The sequence below is a fragment of the Cnephaeus nilssonii genome, assembly GCF_951640355.1.
Source record: "Cnephaeus nilssonii genome assembly, chromosome: 12".
NCBI lineage: Eukaryota > Metazoa > Chordata > Mammalia > Chiroptera > Vespertilionidae > Cnephaeus > Cnephaeus nilssonii.
The window spans coordinates 30,144,711-30,169,801 of record NC_137083.1 but is presented as its reverse complement, the minus strand read 5'-3'; the positions used below and the strand labels follow the sequence as shown (position 1 = coordinate 30,169,801).

The 25,091-nt window shown below is 39.0% G+C and overlaps 2 protein-coding genes across 2 annotated transcripts in view; one reads left to right on the top strand and one right to left on the bottom strand.

Moving 5' to 3' along the window:
- ZNF804B (zinc finger protein 804B) overlaps positions 1-25,091 on the top strand; it is a gene marked incomplete at its 3' end in the record, with an annotated part of 398,915 nt that overhangs the window by 27,723 nt on the left and 346,101 nt on the right. The window lies entirely within an intron of this gene.
- On the bottom strand, positions 3,416-4,177 carry TEX47 (testis expressed 47; the record flags this gene model as incomplete). Its single annotated transcript, XM_079786373.1, has 1 exon — positions 3,416-4,177. The coding sequence occupies one exon, from the start codon at positions 4,175-4,177 to the stop codon at positions 3,416-3,418; it is 762 nt and encodes a 253-aa protein (XP_079642499.1).

Here is a 25,091-nt window from a genome sequence, read left to right as displayed (position 1 = left end):
ATAAACCCTCCTAAGGTTACTACTAGGAAGGGTAATTTTCATTTGAATAAACTCATTCTAGTGTGCTCACTAAAATAAAGAAATAATTATGCAAGTAGCTAAAATTGTTTACAGTCACTTTTTATTTTCTAGTTATTTTCACATTTGGCACTTCATACATTTTTTAAGTGTGAAATAACAGTATATTAAGTCAGTAATGTTATCGCTTAGTATCTATAACTTCTTCGAAAATGACTCAGATTTTTACTTTTTTTCCCCTTTGGGTCAATGAATTAATTTTCTATCAATATTTTTCACACCAGAATGTATTATAGACCAATAAAAGATCTATGCTTGGCAGTGTGGAGGATACAAATCCTACTGTTGCTTGTATACTCAGGGACTAGCACAGTGCTTGGCCCCCAAGTAAATATTTACCAGCAGACATTTAGTAAATACTAGTTCATATATGAATGAATAAATGATATGAAATTACCCATATAATTATTACATATAATAGGAATTATACATAATTAAATTTTATGTATAATATTATTTCTGTTACTCATGCATACAATATTATTCCTGTTACATATACATTATTGGCCCAGACTGCTGATAATCATCCACCCAAAACTTAGAGCTCACATCATCAACAGTTACTAATGTTGTTCCCAAATCTCCAAGTTGGACAGGGCTCAGTGGGAATAGCTTCTCAAGTTGACTACTTCATGCAGTGTCAGCTGGTCTGGTTTGAAATCCAGGTGGACTGGAGGGCTGGAATCCCCTGAAGATTCACTCGTTCACATGTGTAGAGGTGCGACTGGCTGTTGGCTGGGACCCAAGCTCAGGGATATCATCTGGAAAACTGCTGGGGTTGCTGACAGCACATTGTTTAGGTTCCAAGAGCTAGCATTCAAGTATTCAAGCAAAGTGGATGGCATGTTTATGACCTAGTCCTGAAGGTCACATGGATCACTTCTGCTGTTCTCTATTGGTTAAGGCAGTCGCAAAGATCAGTGTGAATTCAGGGCAGGGGCTGTAGAAGCCACCATGCGATGGGAGGAATATTAAGGTCACACTGGAAGAAAAGCATGTGGGATGGGTTATACTGCAGTAGCCAGTTTCTGAAGATATAACCTGCCATATTTTATATCTGTTAATATACAATTTTATTTATAAACTGTACTTCTATTCAATAAACATTTGTTGTTCATTTTCTCCTCCCTGTTTCTGCTCATTCTCTGTTCTCTTAAATAGGCTCCTCTGCCCTCCCAAACATCTCCTCACATCCATTCAAAGCTTAGACCAAGGCTTACTTCTTCATTAACTGTTTGCCCTCTTCTCCCTCCCTCTTTCCTTCCTTCTTTCCTTCCTTCCTTCCTTCCTTCCTTCCTTCCTTCCTTCCTTCCTTCCTTCCTTCCTTCCTTCCGTTCCTTCCTTTTTTTCCTTCTTCCCCCTCCCTCTCTCTCCCTCTTCTCCCCTCCTCTCCTTCCATTTACCTTGCTCTCTCTCTCCTTATTTCTCTCTCACCTGAAAAGCATTTACTCTTATCTCCACTCATTTTATATTTACTACTAGAGGCTTGGTGCACAAAATTTGTGCACTCGGGGGGGGGGGGGGCGGTGGAAGGTGTCCCTCAGCCCAGCCTGCGCCCTCTCACAGTCCAGGAGCCCTTGGGGGATGTCCAACTGGGGGCGGGCCTAAGCCGGCAGTCAGACATTCTTAGTTCTTAGTGCTGCTGCAGAGGCAGGAGAGGCTCCCACCACCGCTACTGCGCTCACCAGCCGTGAGCCCAGCTTCTGGCTGAGCAGTGCTCCCCCTGTGGGAGTGCACTGATCACCAGGGGGAAGCTCCTACGTTAAGTGTCTGCCCCCTAGTGGTCAGTGAGCATCATAGTGATGGGTTGTTCCACTGTTCGGTCGATTTGCATATTAGCCTTTTATTATATAGGATTAGTGGATGATTGTCTTTTTCTTAAATGTTAGTAAACTATATATTCTTTCTTATCCAGAAGAATTACTTCTCATCTAAAATATACTCTTTCTGTCACTAAACATAAATGAATGTAATCTCAAGTTGAGTTAAAAGTGGAAAATGCCATTCTGTATGTCAATCTATATTATAAGATTTAAAAATAGAAATTATCTTTCCTGAAATTTGATTATGATATGAAACAAATGATGACAAATTATCTGCATATGACAAGTTTGAGGTGCTTAGTGAGATGGTGTGTTTTTTCTCCTGAAGAGACTGCAAATCAAATAAATAAATAAAAATGAAACTAAAATAACAATATATTTCTTCATTAAATCCATAGCATTTCATGAGATATTGAAGTAATTTTGCATAAGTATTTTTGAAATAGTAAAGATATTAATTTCATTTAGTTTTTTAAACAAACTTCACCATTTTAAGTAATGCAAAAAATTTAATCTGAGGTTAAAGGAAGGGGGAGACAAACTTAAAATAGGTCATAGAGAAATTATATATAATTAATTGCTTTATAGGGAGTAACTGAAAAAATAATCAATTTGTTTATTTTATGTGGAATCATTGAGAAATGCTCTTATGGAGTCATTGAGAAATCATGTCTTATGTGCACCCTCTATCATATCCCTAGCACCTGGTAAACATGTCATGTGAAAGGTGCACAATAAAAGATTTTGCAGAAAAAAAATATAATGCCTTCTGACAATATATTTTTCTGGTCATTTAAAAAAGCTAATGTGTTCTTTAACTTTATAATGGTCTCAATATTCTTGACTTTATAGTCCAGAATATGTGAGATTTGGAACTATTTTTAAAGTTTAGGTTTTGTTTTTGGAATTCAGGAATCATATAGAGATTACTCCTTCATTTGTGCTCTTAAAGTCTTTTCTACATACTGCTACTATAATAGTGATCACATATCAGATTATATCATACTGTATCATACACTCTCTACTTATTTTTACACATACTTTCCTCAAACCTTAGATTGCAAGCAACTCAAGGTATATTTGTCCTAAATTTTGTACTCCTAGAACAAAATGGTTTTTCCTAAAATTTGATTCTGTGTGGTAGAAGCTGCTCATTGACTGTTTAGAGAATGAGAATGTGAATCAAATATACACTTTTGCATAGTTTTCTTTAATAAATTAAGTCATTCCATCAAACTAATGTTAACATTTCAGAACTTATTAAACCACTCCACCTATTCACATAACATATTGAACTTAATATCAGAACAGACACATTTTCAACATACTCTGTAGAGATTTGTACATTACCTTTGTGTATATTGTGGTGTTCTGTTTCTTCTTTTAGAGAGATGAGTAACTTTAAATAGAAATATGTCCTTTTTATTGAAGTAGCACAAATTCCTTAGGAGATTTGACCACATCTCTCACATCTGCTTTTAGTCTCCTTCAGCTTCTTTCCATCACTTCCAGTTCTAGAAACGGGAAGGAGCAGGCCATACCACTTCAGTATCAAAAGTGATGTGAATGGGTCTATTATACATGTTTATGAAAGTTTCTGGGTCAATGAATTCTTCAGATTTGTATAAATACTTAATTATTTGTTCTGGGAGGAGTAATTCAGGTGCAGGTTGGTGCAAGTTCTCGCTGGGTCCCTTTGCGCCCACTTTAAGAGTCTTGAAAAAGTAGAGTGCTAGTTTATGAGTTTGGGTGAGAAACTCTGTGATGACCTCTCTCAGGGACTGTGACTGTGTCACATCATCAAGATACATGACCGGCACTTTTATGACGATGACATGCCATTGCATGAAGATCCTGGTTGGGATGTTATGGGACATGACGATAATTTTCATTCCTTGGATAAAATAGTCTCCTCCCTTCTTTTTATGGTTAATATAATCTGAAAGAATACGATAAAGAGTACCACTGGAGGACTCAAGGATATGCAGAATGAAAGTACGATATATGAGCAGTAATCCTGTTACTGCTTCGCTTGCGTACGGTTTTGCAATTGACTGAAACAATTGTTCATAGTATTCAGTAACATCTTTTTTTTCTATGTTGTCTTTTGTCTTGGCCACTAGGAACATCCTATCAAGAAGAAATTTCTTTAGCTGGAGTTTTTGCTTTTCTTCCAGAAAATGCAAGTAATTGTTTCGTAGAACTTGTGGGGGCATAATATTTTCCATTGGAAAAGGTCTTTTGCTGCTCTTTTGGGTATGGCCTGAGAAGGACATGATGAATCCTAATTATTTTTCTAGATGATTCTAATTTTTAGCTTATTTCAATATTTACATCATCAGGGTACATCTTCAGTGATGAACTCTTATTTTTATTTATTCTGACAAAAAGAAAAACAGTTTACTCAGTTTGTCAAATACTACTGAATAGCAAAATCCCTTCCCAGTGTTATCAATTAAACCATGCCCTATAAATGAAAGAGAATATTAAAACTAGACTCAAATTGTGGAGATTTTTAAAAAAGTTTACAGTTAAATAACTAACACTTGCATCCTAAGAAAAGCTCTGCAATAAACTGGGAATTAGAGAGAACAGAGAAGTTGATCTAGAGAAGTTCACTCTATTTTATTTGCATTATTATTTTCCTCTTCAATTTATAGTTCATTTTTTCTCAACCCCATCCTTGAATCATACACACACATACACAGAGATTGAGATAGGAAAAAAGCATATATATATATATATATATATATATATATATATATATATATTATATATATACTAGAGGCCTGGTGTACAACATTCATGCACTGGGGTTGGGGGGTGCCTCAGCCTGACCAGCGCCCTTTCGCAGGCTCCCGCCACTGCCACTGCCACTGTGCTTGCCAGCTGTCATGCTGAGCAGCGCGCCCCCTGTGGGTGCACACTGACCACCATGGGGCAGCTCCTGCCTTGAGCGTCTGCCCCCTGGTGGTCAGTGCGCATCATGGCGACGGGTCGTTTCACCTTTTGGTTGATTTGCATATTATCATTTTATTATATAAGATAGATAGATAGATAGATAGATAGAGAGAGAATATACCCACTGATAGTCCCTGACAGTAGCATTGGCATCACATTAAACCATCTTTTCATTTATTAAACCATCTTTTCATTTATGTAATGGTGATTACAGATTGTTCTTGATTTGTCATTTTTTTAAGTACTATTTTTATGATGATTTACCAACTTATTTTATAGTACTGGTCAAAAATATTCTTTAAATGCAGGGCCCCTCAGGCCCTAATTGTCTTATTTAACCCTATTCATTACAGTTAATCATAAAAGTTAATCATGTTGGTTGGGTAACAACAGCAAACCTTGGAGGTAACTAATTTTGATTCTTTGTTTTTCATTCTGTCAACAAAGCTCAGAAATAGCTCTTTTTCATTTTCTTTTTTGTTGTTGGTGGAGGGGGTCAAATTAAAATAAATTCCTTTAATTTTACTCTTACAAATATTTTCTTCCATCCCGGTCAACTTAGCGTTTTTCTTTCTTCAAGTGCTTCTTCCTTTGACTTGTCCATGAGGTGCTACTTGTCCTCCTCCGTCACTCTTCCAACTGCCAGTGTGCTGTGGGTGCTCTCAGCTGTCCTGTGTTCTATTCTGATTTCCATAGTGACCTAGTGAATCTGAATGTCAGTTGGGTTAAAGGGGCAGAGAGCTCTGGCAACTTCCACTTCTCAATTTAGTGAGGGATCTCAGCAGACACCTCAATATTCCAGTAGAGGAAATGAGGTCTTCTTTTCCAGGATGGCTTCTTTTTAGACGGATGGCTTTGTGAGTCAGATGGGGGTGGTGGGGGGCTGGATATGTTCCTAGACATATTTTCTTTGTCCACAATTTAGTGGAGAGAAAACTAAAATTATATGCCTTGAGTATAATTCAAACATGCTCTCAATAATACCCTTACTCTAAGGTAAAGAGATGCTTATGAATTAATTAAAGACCATAAGAACACAAACCAGATTCCGTGTAATGGTGACTATTGCAGGCATACCTCAGAGATATTGCAGGTTTGGTTCCAGACCACCACAATAAAGCGAAAATCACATGAAAGTGAGTCACATAACTATTTTGGTTTCCCTGTGCGTATAAAAGTTATGTTTACACCATACTGTATTCTATTAATTGTGCAATAGAATATGTCTAAAAAATGTACTTACCTTTATTAAGCATAGGTAATTGCTAAAAATAGCTACCTATCATCTGAACATTTAACGAGTTGTAATCTTTTAGCTTGTGTCTTACCTCAATGTTGATGGCTCCTGACTGATCAGGGTGGTGGTTGCTAAATGTTGGGGTGACTGGCAATTTCTTAAAATAAGGCAATCATGAAGTTTGATTTATCAAGTGACTCTTCCTTTCATAAATTATTTCTCTCTCTAGCATGCAATGCTGTAGGCATTTTACCATAGTAGAACTTCTTTCAGTATTAGAATCAACCCTCTCGAACCCTGCTACTGCTTTATCAACTGGCTTTGGGTAATATTCTCAATCCCTTGTTGTTATTTCAACAATCTTCACAGTATCTTCACTTCATAGAATCAGGAGTAGATTCCACCTCAAGAAACCACTTTCTTTGCTCATCCATAAGAAACAAGTTACCCATTCAAGTTTCACCATGAGAGTGCAGTAATTCAGTCACATCTTCAGGCTCCACCTCTAATTCTGATTCTTTCGCTCTTTCAAACACTTCTGCAGTTACTTCCTCCACCAAAGTCTTGGTTCCTTCACAATTATCTATGAAGACTGGAATCACTGTCTTTCAAACTACTCTTAGTGTTGATGCCTTGATCCCTTCTCATGAATCACAGGTATTCTTAATGGTACTTATAATACTGAATTCTTTCTAGAAGGTTTTCAACTCTGAGTTTTCCCAGATCCATCAGAGAAATCCCTATCCCTGGCAACTATACCCTTATGCAATATATTTCTTAAATAACAAGACTTGAAAATCAGAATTACTCCTTGATCCATGGACTGCAGAAAGGAGGTGTGTTAGCAGGCATGACAACATTAATCTCATTGTACATTTTCACCAGACCTCTTGGATGGCCAGGTACATTATCAGTGAACATTATTATTTTGAAAGGAGGCCAGGTACATTATCAGTGAACATTATTATTTTGAAAGGAATCTTTTTTTCTGATTAGTAGGTCTCAACAGTGAGCTTAAATATATCAGACTATAAGGAAACAGTATTTTTGTTCCATTTATGGAGCACAGGCAGAGTAGACTGAGCATTTAAGAGCCATAGGGTCTTCAGAATGGTGAAAGAGCATTGGCTTCAACTTAAAGTCACCAGCTGCGCTAACCTCTAGGGTCAGTCTGTCCTTTGAAGCTTTGAAGCCAAGCATAAATGTCTTCTCTCTAGCGATAATTTCTAAATGGCATCTTCTTCCAATATAAGGCTGTTTTATTTACAATGAAAATCTGTTGTTTAGTATTGCCACCTTCATTGATTATTTTAAGCTCAATCTTCTGTATTACTTGCTGCAGCTTCTATTTGGCACTTGCTTTACCTTGCACTTTTATGTTATGTAGATGGTTTCTTCTCTTAAATCTCATGAGCCAGTCTCTGCTAGTTTCAGACGTTCATTCTGCAGCTTCCTTACCTCCTCAGCATTCATAGAATTGCAGAGTTAGGGCTTTGCTCTGGATTAGTCTTTGGCTTTAAGAGAATATTGTGGTTGGTTTGATCTTCAACCCAGACCACTAAAACTTTACACAGCAGTGGGCTATTTCACTTTCTTATTTGTGTGTGTGTTCACTGGGGTATCACTTTTAATTTCCTTCAAGAACTTTTCCTTTGCATTAACAACTTGGCTGAACTTTAGGTGCAAGAGACCTAGCTTTTGGCCTGTCTGGGCTTTCGACATGCCTTCCTCACTACACATAATCATATCTACCTTTTGATTTAAAGTGAGGAGCATGTAATTCTTCCTTTCATTTGACCACTTAGGGATATTAATTGGCCTAATTACAATATTGTTGTGTCTCAGGGAATAGGGGCCCCAGGAGAGGAAGAGAGATAGGGAAACAGCTGGTCAGTGGATCAGTCAGAACATACACACTATCAATTAAGTTTGCTGTCTTATACTCTTATACATGCACTAGAGGCCCGATGCATGAAGATTCATGCAGGAATGGGCCTTCCTTCCCCTGGCTGCTGGCACCGCCTTCGCTCCGGCTGGAGCCGCCTTTCCGCCTTCCCACGCTGCCCAGAGGCCCAGAGTGGCTGGGGTGGTGCAGAATGGCTGCGTCCTGCCCCGCCCCCAGCTGCTTGGTGCCTGCATATGCAAATTAACACAACATCTTTGTTTGGTTGATTTGCATACTCACTCCTGATTGGCTGGTGGGCATTGCAAAGATATGGTCAATTTGCATCTTACTCTTTTATTAGTGTAGATGATTTGTGGCACCCCCTAAAAAAATAGTAACATCAAAGATCACTGATCACAGATCACCATAACAAATATAATAAGGAAAAAATTTAAATATTATGAGAATTACCAAAATCTGACACAGACATGAAGTGAGCCCCTAACAAAGGAGCTTATTGTGATTTTTTTTTTTCTCCCCATGTGTGTTTTTTGTTTCACTTTTCTCTTATATATTTTGGTTCCTCCAATATCAACCTAATAGAAAAATAATGTTTTATCATTATAATTTCCACATAAACTATACAAAGTATCACTAAACCATCCCTTCTTTAAAAGAGTGATAATCTTGCACTGACCAGGTGGCTCAATTGGTTGGAATGTCCTCCAGTACACCAAAAGGTGGTGGGTTCAATTCCCAGTCAGGGCAAGTACAGGAGGCAATTGATGCTTCTCCCTTTTGCTCTCTCTTCTTCTCTCCCCTTTCCTCTTTCTCCAAAAATCAGCAAAAACATACCCTTGGGGAAGGATTTTTAAAAAGTAATAATCTCTAATTTGATGTTGACTTAAATATATGAAATTGTCATTTCTATAACTTAAAAAACTGTCTGATATTGATAGTTTTATGTGATTCAACCTAATACACTTAGAAAACACTAGTTTTTACCACCATAGATAATAGTTTGACCTTCATTTCCCAATGTATTTTTCCATTTCTTGATGCATTTTTAGTTGTTTGCTTGCTTCTTCCAAATTTTAGTTTCATTATCACATGGCTATCTGAAACATTTAAGGGCATTTTACCTTGTTTCCTTGACTTTCATAAACCACACTCTTAAGTGTCAAGACTAAAGTTTTGAGCAGACAGAAATAGAATCAGCACATAGTTTGCCTAGTGTATATAATTAACTAGAGACCCGGTGCACGAATACGTGCACGGTTGGGTCCCTCTGGGTGGCCTGCAGGGATCAGGCCAAAACCCACAGTCCAACACTGCCTGCAACTCCTACCTGCTGCTCCCACTCATCCCTGCCCCACTGTGCCTGCTGCAGGCTCGCGCCCAATCAGTCCGGATCTGGAAAGGCTTGCGCTGCCACAGCAGTGCTCACTAGCCATGAGCCCTGAGTCTGGTGCCCTCCCAAGGGGAGTGGCCTGTGGGATCAGAATGAAACCAGCTCTCCAACATCCCCCGAGGGGTCCCGGATTGTGAGAGGGCACAGGCCAGGCCCAGGGACCCCAGCGGTGCATGATCAGGCCGGGGAGGGACCATGGGAGGGCTCCAGGGCATGTCCGGCTCCATCTCGCCCAGTCCTGATCGGGGGCTGATCAGGGTCGGCCAGCCAGGGAGGGACGTGGGAGGATGGCCAGCCAGGGAGGGACTGTAGGAGGGCTCGAGGGCATGTCTGGCCCATCTCACTCAGTCCCTATCAGCCCAACCCCAGCAGAAAGCTAACCTACTAGTCGGAGCATCTGTCCCCTGGTGGTCAGTGTACATCATAGCAAGCAGTTGAGCAGTCTTAGCATATCATTAGCATATTACGCTTTGGTTGTTCGGTTCTGCCGTTTGGTCTATTTGCATTTTACCCTTTTATTATACAGGGTTTTAATTGTGTACTCTCCTTTCAATGGATGCTCAGCATTTGAGTTCCCAGATGCCATAGTCTTTGTGGTTTACATATTAAGGACCAGTTATTTCCCCTTAGGTGGTGACTCAAGCAGAACTCTTCTATCTAGTCCAGGTGTCCTCAAACTACGGCCTGCGGGCCACATGCGGGTGTTTTTGCCGTTTTGTTTTTTTTACTTCAAAATAAGATATGTGCAGTGTGCATAGGAATTTGTTCATAGTTTTTTTTAAACTATAGTCCGGCCCTCCAACGGTCTGAGGGACAGTGAACTGGCCCCCTGTTTAAAAAGTTTGAGGACCCCTAACTAGCCAATGGGATCAAGAAACATCAGTGTTTTTCCACCCAGACTAATCTGTTTAGAGTAGGTATCTATGTTCAAACAACTGCTAAATGGCAGGACTTGAATTAAAACTTATGTTGAGGAGTTGTTTTTCAATTATTTTACCTATCTACCCTTATTAATCCAATTTATCTTGCATAAAAACACAACATACTGTGTATTTATAATGCATTTCAAGCAGCATACCTTAAAGTTCACTATATACTTTGTGCTCTGGTTTTATTATCTGGAATCAAATATTACTGAAAATACAAACCCTCAGTGTCCTTTTGTGTTCATAAGGCAGATAAAAAGGATTAAAAAGATTAAACACTATTAACTTATTATTTACCACATGCCACATACTAGATGTTTTTACTTATATTAAATCAATTTAATCTTCACAATAACTCTATATGGTAGGTAAAATGGAAACCCCAAATCATGGGGTGTTGAAGTACCCTGCATACATGAAACATCCTCTCAATAACTTCCCTATTCTTTCCTCCTAGGGTAGAGAGAGGAGAAATTATTCCCTCTTTTTATCCTTTGTCACAATGTCATTCTCTGCTCCTCTATGACATGACAATTCCTTTGGAAATGGAGGATAGTGTATGGTTTGAATAAAGTAATTTGAAAAGAAAACCCCTACATCATACATATGATTTAACAAATTGATGTACTGTCTTTATCTTTTCATTCATCTCAGATTTATCTACACCTTTGGTGTGCCAGATAATAGGATAGGCACTGTAAGAGACACAATCACGGAAAACACCTGGTTCCTAATTCTAGGAGGTTAGAGTTTAGTAGGGGTGATTAGATGTCCATGAATCACTGCAGCACTGGAAGAAATAGAATGCATGCCATGTGAATGACATTCGGTGCTGTGGAGACACTGTGGTTGGGTTTCTTGGAAAGCTTAATGAAAGAGTTCTTATTTGTGCATGACTATCAGGGAATCGAATTGGGGAGTGGCTCTGTGTATATTCCTTGGATTTATTTCTTTAAAGTATCAAAATGTGCATTAACTGAATTTGATTTCTGATTCCTGGAATACCAAGTCCCACTTTGACCTTTCGTTTGTGCTCATCTACTAGAGAATCAGAGAAAACTCTAAATTACTTCCAAAACTTCCACTAACTTTTTCTGCATTTTGACATATCTAAATAATCAGTCTAAGAGAATTCATGATCTAAATAAATTGCTAACAACTAGGAGTGTATACATCAACAATTAAGTAGACAAAATATACCCAATTTAGCAGAGCAAACCAGCATGAGATTAGTTACCAAACCACTAGCTATTTGAAGGTTTATAAAAAAGGAAAGCCAGATTACCTTCTCCAGCATTGCTTCTTTGTACAAAACATGGAGCATTGTTTGGTAGTAATTGTTTATCAAGGAGAGCACAGGCTGGGAATATTTTGTTATTCAACTCAAGCATTTAACATATGTCTACTATTTGTAAAAAGCAATCAAACAACAAAAACCAATAAGTGCCACATACTATAGAGATATTCTTGTGAAACAGATAATATATCTACATATGAAAAATTCAGTTCTATTAGTGGAGCTTAAAATCTCCACAATTACAGGGCTGGAGAGAAGAAATCCTATATAATAAAAGCTTAATATGCAAATAGACCGAAGGCAGAATGACCGGTGAAACGACCTGTCACTATGACGCACACTGACTACCAGGGGCAGATGTTCAATGCAGGAGCATCCCCAACCTGCAGGCCCCAGGCAGAGGGAGGCAACGGGTGGTGGTGGCAGGGGTGGAGCTGGTGAGCAGGAGGTGCCAGGCTGGCCAAGGTGGGTGCCAGCAGGGTCCCCTCCCCCCGATTGCACTGCTGGTTGCCCCACAGATGAGCCCTGATCTTCGGCCAAGCCTAGGGACCTTACCTGTGCACTAATTTCATGCACTGGCCTCTAGTGTTATAATAAAGACAAACAATGAACATTGAAACCACAAAATGCTGGAACAATTAAACTTGCCTGGAAGAACTAGCATTTAAGCTGGGCATAAAAACATGTGATTTGTGGGAGTGTGTGTGGCAGGGGGAGGGTGGGGGTCAGGGAAGGGGGTCAGGGAAGGTGTGGAACAGATTCTGTAGGTTTGAAGCATAAAGGCAGAGGGCACTTGTTACAGAGCTGGGAAATGTGGCATTGCCTTATGAAAGTGGCAATAGTCCGGTTTGGCTCAAGTGTAAACCACAGAATCTTCAGGTTTGTTAAAGTGCAAATTCCTGGTCTCTAGCCCTAAAGGGTCTGAGTTAGTTATCTTAAAGTGAGATCCTTAAAGTGAGGTCCCAGAACTTGCATTTTTGACGTGTTCTCCCAGTGTCTCTACCTATTTCACTTTAAAGAAGAATGGGTTAAGTTGTGGTGGCTTAAGGTCTGGCTACTACAATCACCTGGTGAGGAATTAAGCAAAAAGAGCCAGCTCCTGGTTCTTATTCAATTAGTGTGGAATGGAACTCGGACATCTATTTGTGAAAGCCCCTCCAGATGATTCTAAGTGTAGTTTGGAGTAGAACTGCAGACCTAGGCTGGTGGGTGAGCAGAGGGGAGGAGTGGAAAAGGAGAAGAAAGGAAGTTGCAGCTGGTGTGTGGAGGACTCAGATGCCATGCTCAGAGGTTGACATTTTACTCTTGGGGTAGTAGGGGATTACTGGGATTTGGGGGGTGCCTGTAATGTATTTTAGAAAGTTGCCTGTGAAGTGCAGAGGAATTAAGAGATGGGAAATGCTGGAGGCAGCATGAGTACTTTGCAGAATCCTGCGGTTGCCAAACGAGTGCTCTTCTGCCAGTCCAAGAGACAATGGGTTCAACTTTTCTGGAAAGCAATTTACCACATGGATCATGAGCTAAAAAATTTCATACTCTAACCAGGTAATGCGTCTTCCAGGTACATATCAGAAAGAAATAAAGTTACTGACATTGTAATGTAAAGATGGATTATTATAGGAATAATAAAAAGGAGAACTTTAAAAAATTGAATATATATATTAATTATGGAATACTATGGTGCCATGAAACCATTTTTGAAGACTATTTTAAGTGCAGGCAAAAACAGTTATTCTCTAAAGTAAATAATATAATACAGAAAATTATATATAGCATGTGATGCCAGTTTTATTTTTAAAAATAACTAGAGTAGAAGGATATCTAGCCAAATGTTAAAACTGGTGGTATTTGGTGGTAATATTTGTCTTATATTTTCCAAAAATGTTAAGCATCTATAAATACATTATTCTGTTCAGAAAAAAATAACATCAAAAATAAATAAGGCTGTGATGATCGTTTGGTGAAAGGTAACAAATGTACTGCTGTTTGTGAGTCTGGGATAATTTAAATTAAGAGTTTGTAGGCTGGCTGGTGTGGCTCAGTAGCTGAGCTTCTCCTTACGAACCAGGAGGTGAGGGTTTGATTCCCTGTCAGGGCACATACACTCGATCCCCAGTGTGGGGCGTGCAGGAGGCAGCTGATCAATGACTCTCTCATCATTGATGTTTCTATCTCCCTTCCTTTATGAAATCAATAAAAAATATTTTTTTTAAAAAGAGTTAGCTGATGGGCAGAGCTTGTAAAATGGCAGATCCTGGGTCAGGATGAACAGGAGGATAAACACTCAGGGAAGTTTGGGCCTCGTGAGAAAGAGGCAAGCTAGGAACACATGGAGGTGAAAAGGGGGAGCCGTTATTAAGACAGCCCAGCAACTGTTGGTGGAGAAACAGTGCCAGGTGTTAGAACAGTGGAATCAGACCAGACTTCGGTTCAGCAACCTCGATACTTGAGTTCTGGAACTAAGAAAGAATTCAGATGCAAGACTCGAACTATAAGAGAAAGTTTATTCAGAAAGACACAGAGGTAGAAGAAATGAGCCATAGAAGAAATGGGCTCAGGAAACAAGTGAAAGCAGTAAAAGAAAGGCGTTGCAGCTTAGGAGAAAGGCATGGAAAACGCACCTTGGGGAATAGGGTAGGGGAAGGCATATAGCTGTGCTGGGCCCGCCTGTCTGAGGCTCTGAGGGTTTCATACCCTCTCTAAGGGCTAGGATCTCCCAGAAGTTTCAGGGGGTGATCTCAATAGAATATTCATTAGTTTTTCCATGTGTGGTCTCTACTGATTGGTGGATGGTAGGGGAGGGAGTCATTAGTCATTGCATCTGGTCCTGAAGTCAGCCATGGCTTCGCTCTGTATTTGCTGCTTTTCTGGGCTTGTAGTAGAAACACAGGTGAGGCCTAAATGTCATCTCTAATTTGACCAAAACTTTGTCTTTGTGGTCAAGAGACCTGAGGCTGTGTTCCCAAGATTATTTGATGTGGGTCAGAACATCAATGTCTTGCAGGCTTAAGGCTTAAAGAAGTGATCATGCAAGGGCTTCTATGGGATTTGTATGAGGCTATTCTCTGGTCCCCTTGTTTCTCCTCTAAGGGCGGGGGGAGAATCTGAAAACACGGGAGGGTCCGAACAGCATGACCCTCGATAGTAAAGGTCAGGGGGGTCTAAACTGAATGCTAAGGGAGGAAAGGTCACCCTGGGAGCTAAGTCCTTGTTTTCCCAGTTTTGCCTGTTGCTAGGTACCTGGCACACTTTGCCTTGGTGATATTTCGTATCTGGCCTTTCATTCCTACTCTCCCCATGCTTGTCTAACTGCCTGCTACCAAACCTCAGTCCAGAAAAACCTTGCACGAAGTGAGATCTTTGTATGGCCAGCCTAAAGGATACAACTGAGAGAAAGGTGAGTCTTGAAAGATTTTAGCCCAGTGTACAGTTAGAGTCTGAACTGAGGCATTTACTACCACTGAGGAAGATGATATGTAAGTTGTCACCACGTTAGACATGACTTGATCAACTCGATGTGGGAGGTGAGATATGCAAGGATTTAAAGATGACTGTGGGCTTGAGTGTCAGTACCTGGGATGATAGATGTTTTCTGGTGTTGTTTTGGTTTACTTTTGTTTTAAATAGAAAGAGGATGGAGAAAGCACAGATTTAGGAAGAAAAATAGTTTGTATGTATTATGTTGAAGGGAATTGCCATAGAAACATACAGGTATCAATGCAATCAGAGTCAGGAGATCTGGAGAAATTAGGATTGTGATGCAAATGTGATAGTCATCTGCATTGAGGGCTGAGTTGAAACCATGGAAACCAAAGGGACTGAGATTATGAAAGGGAAGAAGAATGTGGAGAAGAGTACTGTCATGTGGAACACCTAATTTCAAGAGCGGACCAAAGGGAGTTCGCAAAACATCAGAAATAGAATATGTTATGTTGCTGGTGCTAAATTCCTTTCCAACTCCAAACTTCTATTAGTTTAATTTTCTCCATTCCATTGGTCACAGTTAAATCAAAAGCAAGCACTAAAATAGATACTAACTTATTGATGATGTGTTTTATCATAATAGATTATATGGACCAGAATAGGTACTTGTACTGAAATTACAAATATATTACAAATATTACAAAAATACAACAAATCTTAATTTGGATTTTCATATATTTGTAACTCATTTCAAATGACTATAAAAAGCTTTTTTTGAGAAATAAAATAGCAAAGTTGCTTTCCACATACAAAGATAATTATCATTGGAGTAATATATTTGTAATTTCAGTACAAGTACCTATTCTGGTCCATATAATCTATTATGATAAAACACATCATCAATAAGTTAGTATCTATTTTAGTGCTTGCTTTTGATTTAACTGTGACCAATGGAATGGAGAAAATTAAACTAATAGAAGTTTGGAGTTGGAAAGGAATTTAGCACCAGCAACATAACATATTTCTTTTAGAGTTAAGGAAAATATAGCAGAAAGAGGCTAATTGATACTACCTCCTTCAAATGCTTACCTAATAGCAAGGTTGACCAAAACATGTACCTAAAATACTGAAACAGTGAGATGATAAATCCTACTAGAGTACTTTTCAGGAAATATGATAGATGTTTCAGTAAGTGAAGTGGTGGCTAGAGGCATTCTAAAACAGTTCAAGGAATCTAAATTTTGTGATGCTCAATAGAGAAGCATAAAATGTTTTAGCACAGAGAAATAATATGATGGGTGCCACGTTTAATGGTGTTAAAACTATTCAGAATGCTTTGGAGGCACAATCCTTAGAGTCAGTAAAGCCTACTAAACTATTGTTGTATTCCCTATATACAATGCAATTTCACTAGAATTTAAAACTTTAAAAAGCATTTCTTTTTATAAGTAAAAGTAAAGTTAACCAAGTCTGAGTAACTATATAATTTTATTTCCTGTAACCAGAGAAGCAATATAGTAAAAATAAAATAGTAAAATATTTTTAAAGATTGACTGTGCCCTAAATATTTAAATAGATTTTGTTAATTTATCCAACAAGCCTTTATTATCCTTCAACCTTTTCAGCCTACACTAAATTTAAAGCCCTTTGCCCATTCTAATTCAGGATAATTTTATATTTCCTCAGAAACTGCACCCACTAACATTAGCAGTTGAGGATATTTCAGAGCCTCCTAGGGTATTAGATATGTAATATATGTAATTATAAGGTGCAAATCACTTTTTTGTGAAGTGAGTTCTAGATAATGGAAATATGCTAGGGTAACCACTTCATTGGGAAGGACAGATTCCTAGGGTCTAGAGTAACATCACATTGGGGAGGGGATGTAGGCACCTGGTCTTCCATCATCACCTTTCAGTGCTGGCTTCTGCTAGAGATGCATGAATGCCTTTCGGGTTCATGCCTCATCTGTCACTCTAATTCCTTGTCTCTATGACAGTCACCTTTCAGCTACATATATGCTGCTATTGATTTCATGGAAATATAATTTAAATGTGGATGCTTATTTCAGGAGAGTTCTTAGGCAGAGTTATTTTGGACTCTGAGCCTTTTGGGTACTAAAACATGGCTAAATAATCATTTTTGTGTATTTTTTAGCCTCAAGAGGTTCTAAGCATCACATTTTTTAAGATATTGGCTGGGCTAACTAGAAAGTCTTAACCACCAACCCATTGATGTAGTTGGTAGAAATAATTATGACTCTATGTGATTATTATGTGTTCTTGTAACACTTTTCAGTTGGCTAAACGACTTCTACTGTTCAGTTGTAATATACTCAGAAAAATCCAACTATTAATAATACAAGATGAACAAAAGCATAATTACAAAGGCACAATCCGCAGAATTATATAATAAGTTTTGGGGCCAAATATTAAGATTGTTTGGATCACCCACTCCTTAGGACTTTCAGAGTTTTTAACAAAACAACTTGAGTGTTGATTGCAGTTGCTGTGATTAAATTCATTTGTGATTTTACTTTTTATTAAGGATTCTTGGTTCTGAGAGAGACCACGCTTTTTTGGCTATGGTTTGATGGATAGGGTAACTTCATTTTTATCATAAACAGAGCTGAAAGTGCGTGTGACATTTATTTCATATCTGACAGTTTTATGGAGTCTTTTTACAAGATAAAGAAATAGCCTGGCCTAGCCATTGTTTGATGGGTTATTCTCTAATCTACTTCCTAAAATACCGCACCTATCTACCACAGACCCATATTCAATCTCTATCACATCTGTGTGTGTGTGACCTTTTATTTTTTTTAAATATGTTTTTATTGATTTCAGAGAGGAAGGAAGAGGAGAGAGAGAGATGGAAACATCCATGATGAGAGAGAATCATGGATCGGCTGCCTCCTTCAAGTCCCCCACTGAGGATCGAGCACACAACCTGGGCATATGCCCTTGACCAGAATCAAACCTGCGACCTTTCAGTTCACAGGCTGACCCTCTGTCCACTGAGCCAAACCAGGTAGGGCTGTGTGTGACCTTTCAATAATAAGACAGCACCATGGTAAAAAAGAAAGGGTACTTTTAAACTTTGAGGCTTGACTTAAGGTGTCTTTTTGGATCCCAGCTTACAGAGTTGGGAGAAGTGATATTAATGAACTAGAGGCCCGGTGCACAAAATTTGTATGTGGCCCCCAATCAGGACCGTTCAGGGCCTTCCAGCTGCTGGCTGGGGCCTTCCTTCCAGTTGCCGGCCGAGGCCTCTCTTCCCCGGCTGCTGGCTGGAGCCTTCCTTCATTCCTCACCACCCCCTTGTGGTCAGTGCACATCATAGCGAGCGATTGGTCTCCAGGTTGAACTCCCGAGGGGACAATTTGCATATTAGGCTTTTCTACATAGAGATTTGCAGAGGTGGAGGCTAATGGTGTGGCTGGTGTTCAGTAACTAATCCTTAGTTGTTAGAAATTCACCTCCAGTGATATATTTGGGAACCAGGCTAGTCTTACATTTTTAGAAGGTCATTCTCCAAGACCTATACTTCATAAAAGGGGGATTCTTCTAGGTCATGTTTTTATTGTATTGGAATTGAAGTGCAGCTGTTTTCTTTGTGAATTAAAGAATAAAGAATTAATAGCTTTTTTTTTTTTTACAGAAGATAACCTTTACACTTATAACCTACTAGCGTTCCCATTGCAGGAAAAATCCTGCAATAGGGTTTCCTGCTGCACTCTACCCCGCCCCGCCTGCTTTTCTCCCTTCTCCTCCGGCCCTGCCTCCGCTCCTCCCTTCTCCTCCCCGAGGCTTGCTTGCTCTTCGGAACTTTGTTCCCTTCTGCAGCTCTTGGCTTCTTTCTAAGCTGTCTTGATATGCAAATTAGCCACCATCTTGGTTGGGGTAATTTGAATACTCATCCTGATTGGTTGTGGGCATGGCTTGGCTGGTGGGCATGGCTTGGGCGTAGCGAAGGTGTGGTCAATTTGCATATTTGTCTATCATTAGGTAGGATACTTTTAAAAAGCTCATTTTTAGAAAAATAAAAATCTTTTCAGGGAAAAAACTAATGCATGGTCATGCTCTGCCAAACTTTCAAAAAGTGATTATCAGGTTGTGATTGCTGTTCTCTCTTTAACTTATTGTTTTAAGTGACATAAGTTTACTATAATATTTTATAGTTAAGTACTTTTTATATAATGAAATATAAAAGTGAGCAATGAAAGGCAAAAAAGTTTATGTTATGACAAGAATTAAAGAGAAGATTCATATTGATAGGTTGATGGTAAATTAAAATAAAACTCAAGCATACAGGGAGCTAGATTAAATTTTGAGTGCTCTGTATTACATGAGTAGAAAAGAATGATCCTTCTGTATACTTTAAAGTGTCTGAGTGGAGAGAGTATTGCTGAAGCAATATCTTGGAAATATAATCAGTTTCTGAAGTCAGCACCTATTTATCTTAAATTAATCATTTTTTTTTCTGAGTAGGCAGGTGATAATCCTATTGCTGGGTGCCAATGTCTTTTGATTCATGGCACAGAAAAAAATGGGCTCTCCTAGACTGGTGAGAGATAAACACTGTAAAAGATCTCCAGGTGTAACTCTTCTGTAAGATTAAGGACTGCTTTTTAGGTTTTTCAATCAGTATAGGGATTGCGAATCAGTAAATTATTGGTTTTAAAATAAATCCTTGGATGTAATTAAGTGCATTTTACCTTCCTGCACTCAGGAGGGCATAAAGAATATACTAAATAGAAGGCAACATTTTTTTTTCTCCTTCACTATTAACTTCTCTAGCCAAAGGCGTTCCTGTGGTTGAAGTGGAAAAGGTACCACTTTTAGAAGGTGCTAAGCAATCTGAGTGTGAGGGCCCTGTGGATGATGGGTGTCATGCTAGCTCTGAGGCAGCTAACCCCATATGCCCACATGACACAACATCGCAGGCTGGGTGCTTGAGCTTGAACTTAAAAACACTCTCCCACTTCAGAAGGTGCACTGGAGAAGTGGTCTGATTCCTTAAATAATAAATAAATGAAAATAAGTTTTAAAAAAGTAGAACTTATTTCCTAGGTGTTGTCATTTTGTCAGTAAGCGTTGTATTGTCAACTTGCCAGGGGTAGCAGATGGGGTAGCAAGAAGACAGTGAGGTCTCTTTGTCCCTGAACTGAACAGGTTGCCAGTGATTTAACCATCTTTTCACTCCTGCTTTATACATTCATATTATGTGTGCATATGCACATGTTTGTCAGGAGAAAGACTAGACATTTTGACGACAACTTGTGAGAGACAGACAAAATTCAATCAAAATTTTGTGTAATATACATGTTTCATTATTGTATTCTGTTATCTAGCCTAAATAAGATCCTTTAATGTAGTCATTTTACACAGGGTCAATTTCTTCATTTTTGGATATAAATTTTCTTTTCTTTATAATCTATGCTATCCACAATATTCTGTAGAAATTCAGTATAACTTGAACAAAAGCTGGGCATGAAAATTACACTTACTATGTTAAAATACCAGAAATCCAGCATAGGTTTTCATGTCAAGCTCTTTTTCTAAGAAAACATAAGTTAAAAAACATTGACAGGATATAATATTAATAGTAGTGTGTGTGTGTGTGTGTGTGTGTGTGTATTTAGACTATAAGTTAGATATATTCTTCTCAAGACATTATATAAAACATATGTCTGTTTAAAGCATAATATATGGCAGATCTAGATAGATTCTATCTATCTATCTATCTATCTATCTATCTATCTATCTATATCTATCTATCTATCTAAAAGGCTAAGTGTTCATCCTTCCCTCCGACTGGTAGCTATGATGCGCACTGACCACCAGAGGGCAGACACTCAATGCAGGAGTTGCCAAGAAAAACACTGGCCATCATACCTAATAAAATGGTAATATGCTAATTACCATCACTCCGCTACGCCCACGATTGGGCCGGCTGGAGGCGCAGGGGCAGGACTCAGGGTGGCCGATTGGCTGGAGGTAGGAGCGGGGGGCGGGGACTCGCGAGTCCCCGCCCCCCGCTCCTCCCGCCGGCTTAAACGGCCGGCGCTGCTTAGGCCGGCGCTGCGGAAGACGCTGGTGGTGGAACTCGGGGTGGCCGATTGCATGGCTGCTGGCACCAGTTTTCCACCAGCAGCAGTTTTCCTCTGGCCACCCGCCCGATCGGAGCGCCTCCAGATCGGAGTTCCTCTCAGCGTGGCTGATCGTGCTGGCGGGAGGCGCTCTGATCGGCGGGTGGCCAGAGGAAAACTGCTGCTGGCGGATAACTGGTGCCGGCAGCCAGGTGAAGGAAAAGTCTATTGCACGAAACTTCGTGCAATGGGCTCCTAGTTTAAAAATAAATGGCACCAAGGACCTGGCACTCACAGAGCAACACTCGGCTTCTCCCAAGTGGGACACAGGCCCCACCACACCCTGGAGCGATACCCCACCAAATCGCAGCCAACACTGCCAAGACCCCATGGTGCAAAATGTGGCCCACAGCCCAGCCCGGAAATGGTCTCTGTGGGCACTGGGTAATGACATCATAGGCAACGCCCAGCTTCCTCTCCCTAGTGACTAGCCTTCTTGGAGTTTCTTCAGCTCAGGAACCCGACTTGCTTTATAGCCAGGTGCAAACATTTTACAGTTTAACCAAATATTTGTGAAACGTTTTTACATGCCTCATCTCATTTGATCCTCACAGAAGTCCTGGAATAGGTAGATGGGAGACTCAGTAGAATCCTGATCATGAATTTGGTTGACACTTCTATTATAGAGAAAGGTGAATAGTGATATTAAAATATTTCTTCTAATTAATTTCCTTTCAATGTGCACGAATCCGTGTACCAGGACACTAGTAGATATATAAAATCTGAAACTTACAGAAAAGCTCCTAGAGACTTCTGGCCAATCCATGGGCACACAAGCTCCTACATCTCAGAGTCAGCAACTCTGAGTCAAATCCTTTTTACACTTAGAATCTCTCTGTCTTCCTCACCCAGACAGTCCAGAATGATCTCCTTATTTTAAAGTCAATTGATTAGTAAATTTAATTATGTCTGTAACGTTCTCTTTGCCATATAATGTAACATACATGCACATATGATACAAGTCACAAGGGCATGATTATTTGGAATGGAGGGCTAGAGAGTGTCTTGCCTACCCCAGATGGTAATTTAAGACTATTTAAATGTTTATTATTCATCAAATTTTAGTGTATTAATTTATTATATCAGAATTGACTCATGGATTGTTTTTTATTCATTTCTACTTTATTATTTGTTATTATCCCACATTTGACCATAGATACTCTTTTAAGCTGGCTCCTATATCCTTTTGACATGCCCCTCATTGTTTGAAGACCTTTTTGCTATCTAGTAGAATGGATAGTTGTCTCATCTTCCACTTCTTTTGTCCCAGCCCTGTTATTAGCTACTAGAGGCCTGTTGCATGAAGATTCATGCAATAGGCTTTCCTTCCCCTGGCTGCCGACACTGGTTTTCCTCTGGCACCTGGGACCCAGGCCTTCATTATGGCCGCCGCCTTCTGTCTTTGCTCCAGCCACAGCGCTGCTCCAGTAGCTCCCTCCCCCCACTCCCCCTCATTGCAGGCATCCTACCCTGCCTGGCCGCTCCACACCTATGTATGCAAATTAACCCACCAACTTTCTTGGGTTAATTTGCATACTCACTCCTGATTGGCTGGTGGGCAATGTGGAGGTACAGTCAATTTGCATATTTCTCTTTTATTAGTGTAGATTTCTACCAAAGAGCCCACTTGCTTTTAGTTGAGAATGATATATAGAAATTAATCTCTGGACACAGTTACTGTTGAGATGAAACTGATCCTAGGTCTTCCTCAGTGGACAATTAGTACACACATATTGATATTTCTAAATTTATATATATTGACAAACATCAGTTCATGCTGATACCTCCAATTCCAGCCCATCACAGTGCTGTGTTCAGTTTTCTCTCTTTTCATATTTGAAACTTCTTTCTTTGCCAGCAAGAAACCTGGTGCCTTCTCCCCATGTAGATGACTTACTCACCATTCTTGAGCTGCATCATTCCATAGCAAGCATGGGTGGGTAGCACTGCCCCACCTAACTGCTTTATGACCGAATTGTTCATGAAGGGAAAGCAACAAAGGGAAAGTGTAAAGAGATCATTAGGGCCATATTTTTCTGTTTAAAATACTTTTTTTAATAGCCTTTTAAAAAATAAACATTTTTTATTAGAATACCATTATGTTTATGAAAAAAAATTGTGAAGCTAGTACAGAGTTCTGGTATACCCCACACCCAGTTTATCTATTGCTAAGATTACATTAGTATGATACATTTTTCACAACTAATGAACCAATATTGATATATTTCTTATCAAATAAAGCCCACACTTTACTAATGTTTCTGATAACATTTTTAAAGTATAGAAAGGATTTTATCCATGTTTTTTCAACTTACCCTTCATCTGGATTAAATTTTTTCCCACTGGATTCAATTGTTATTCATATGGAGGAGCACGGAAATTGCTGGTGTGTTAGGAATTCCCTAGCCTAGGAAGTCCTCCTCCTTATTTATAGATTTTCTTGGGTTTTGTTACAGAAACCTATCATCTGTAGCCCAGCATGTTTTTTTTTTTTAACTGGACAGATAATCTTAGGAGATAAAGGTCTATACAGTGCCTGGCGCAGTGCTCAGGCCACTTTATTTATCAGGCACCATAGACACAGTGTTAAAGGGCTATAGGTCTTTCAGTGGCCTGGAATCAAAAGAATTTGGACCAAGAAAATAAAATCATTCTCTGAAACTATGAAAAGAAAATGGCAAATTCTAAATGAGTAAATGTTTTATTAAATGTCTATGAAGCATAACATTATGTCCCCTTCATGAGTTAAGTTTTATATTCATAAAAATGTCATATTTGAAGACAACCTGTAGGTTAGATTTTCTACAAAAATGAATGCTGACAAGACAGAGCTTATCCTAATTAAACGAATAACTTATAGCTAATAATTTCAAAAGTAAAGTGATAATAGCAATTATTCCTGTCTTTTCCAGCTGAAAATATTTTTATGTGGATGGGAGTGAATTTTTAATATACTTATTAGGACATCTGTGACAATCATAAAAATTTCCCATCTGAGATATCCTGAGAGATCAGCAAATGTTGCTTCTCTTTTCTTCTTTCTCTCTATTTGAACAAATATTTTGTACTGGAGGTATAATGAGTTGATAATGTAGAAAATACAGTTACATTCCAAAAGGTGATTTAGTTCATTTTCAGGGCATTGTGCAGTATGCCCTGAAAATGAACTAAATGAGGCTACAGTGAGGAGAAACCTAGACTTGTAGTCAGAAGTGTTGGCTGACTTTCTGCCCTGCCACTTAGTTTCTCCTAATATCAGGATGCTGCATGGCGTCTCTGATGGGCAATTGCATCCTCTGTAAAAAGGGGACACAAATTGTACCTGTGCATCTATATTGACGTAATGCTTGTGAAAGCACTTAGTAAAAGGTCAGGTCTAACAAAATGTTAAATGAAATTACAGATCATGATTCTTATTGTTGGTACCACTATGTTTTTTATTTAGATAGATGTCAGAAACAATGCGGTTGACATAATGAGAACATTTTAGGCTCTTCACAGAGTTTTTAATGTAGATATTAGAAAAACACACCCAGATTTTGTAAATAAACAGCAGCAGGAGATACTAGAGTGCTTGGCTGTGTTTTCTTCACTGTCTTACTTTCTGTTTCTCTTTGATTTATTCTTGGTTCCAATGAAGAGTGGGGTACCTGAGGCATTTTAGGGACAACATACCATCAATTTTTGTCTGCTCCATTAGAATATACACACTCATCTAGATTGCTTTCTCCTTAGTGATTTGTACCACAGACACTAAAGTGCTTTGTCTATAGTCTATCTAATACGTTTTAAAAATCTATAGAGATAGTAGAAAAAAAATCTATTAGAAAGTTTCCTCCTGAACAATTATATGAAGAACATGAGTTTCCAGGTAGAAAGTAATTATAAAAATCCATAGT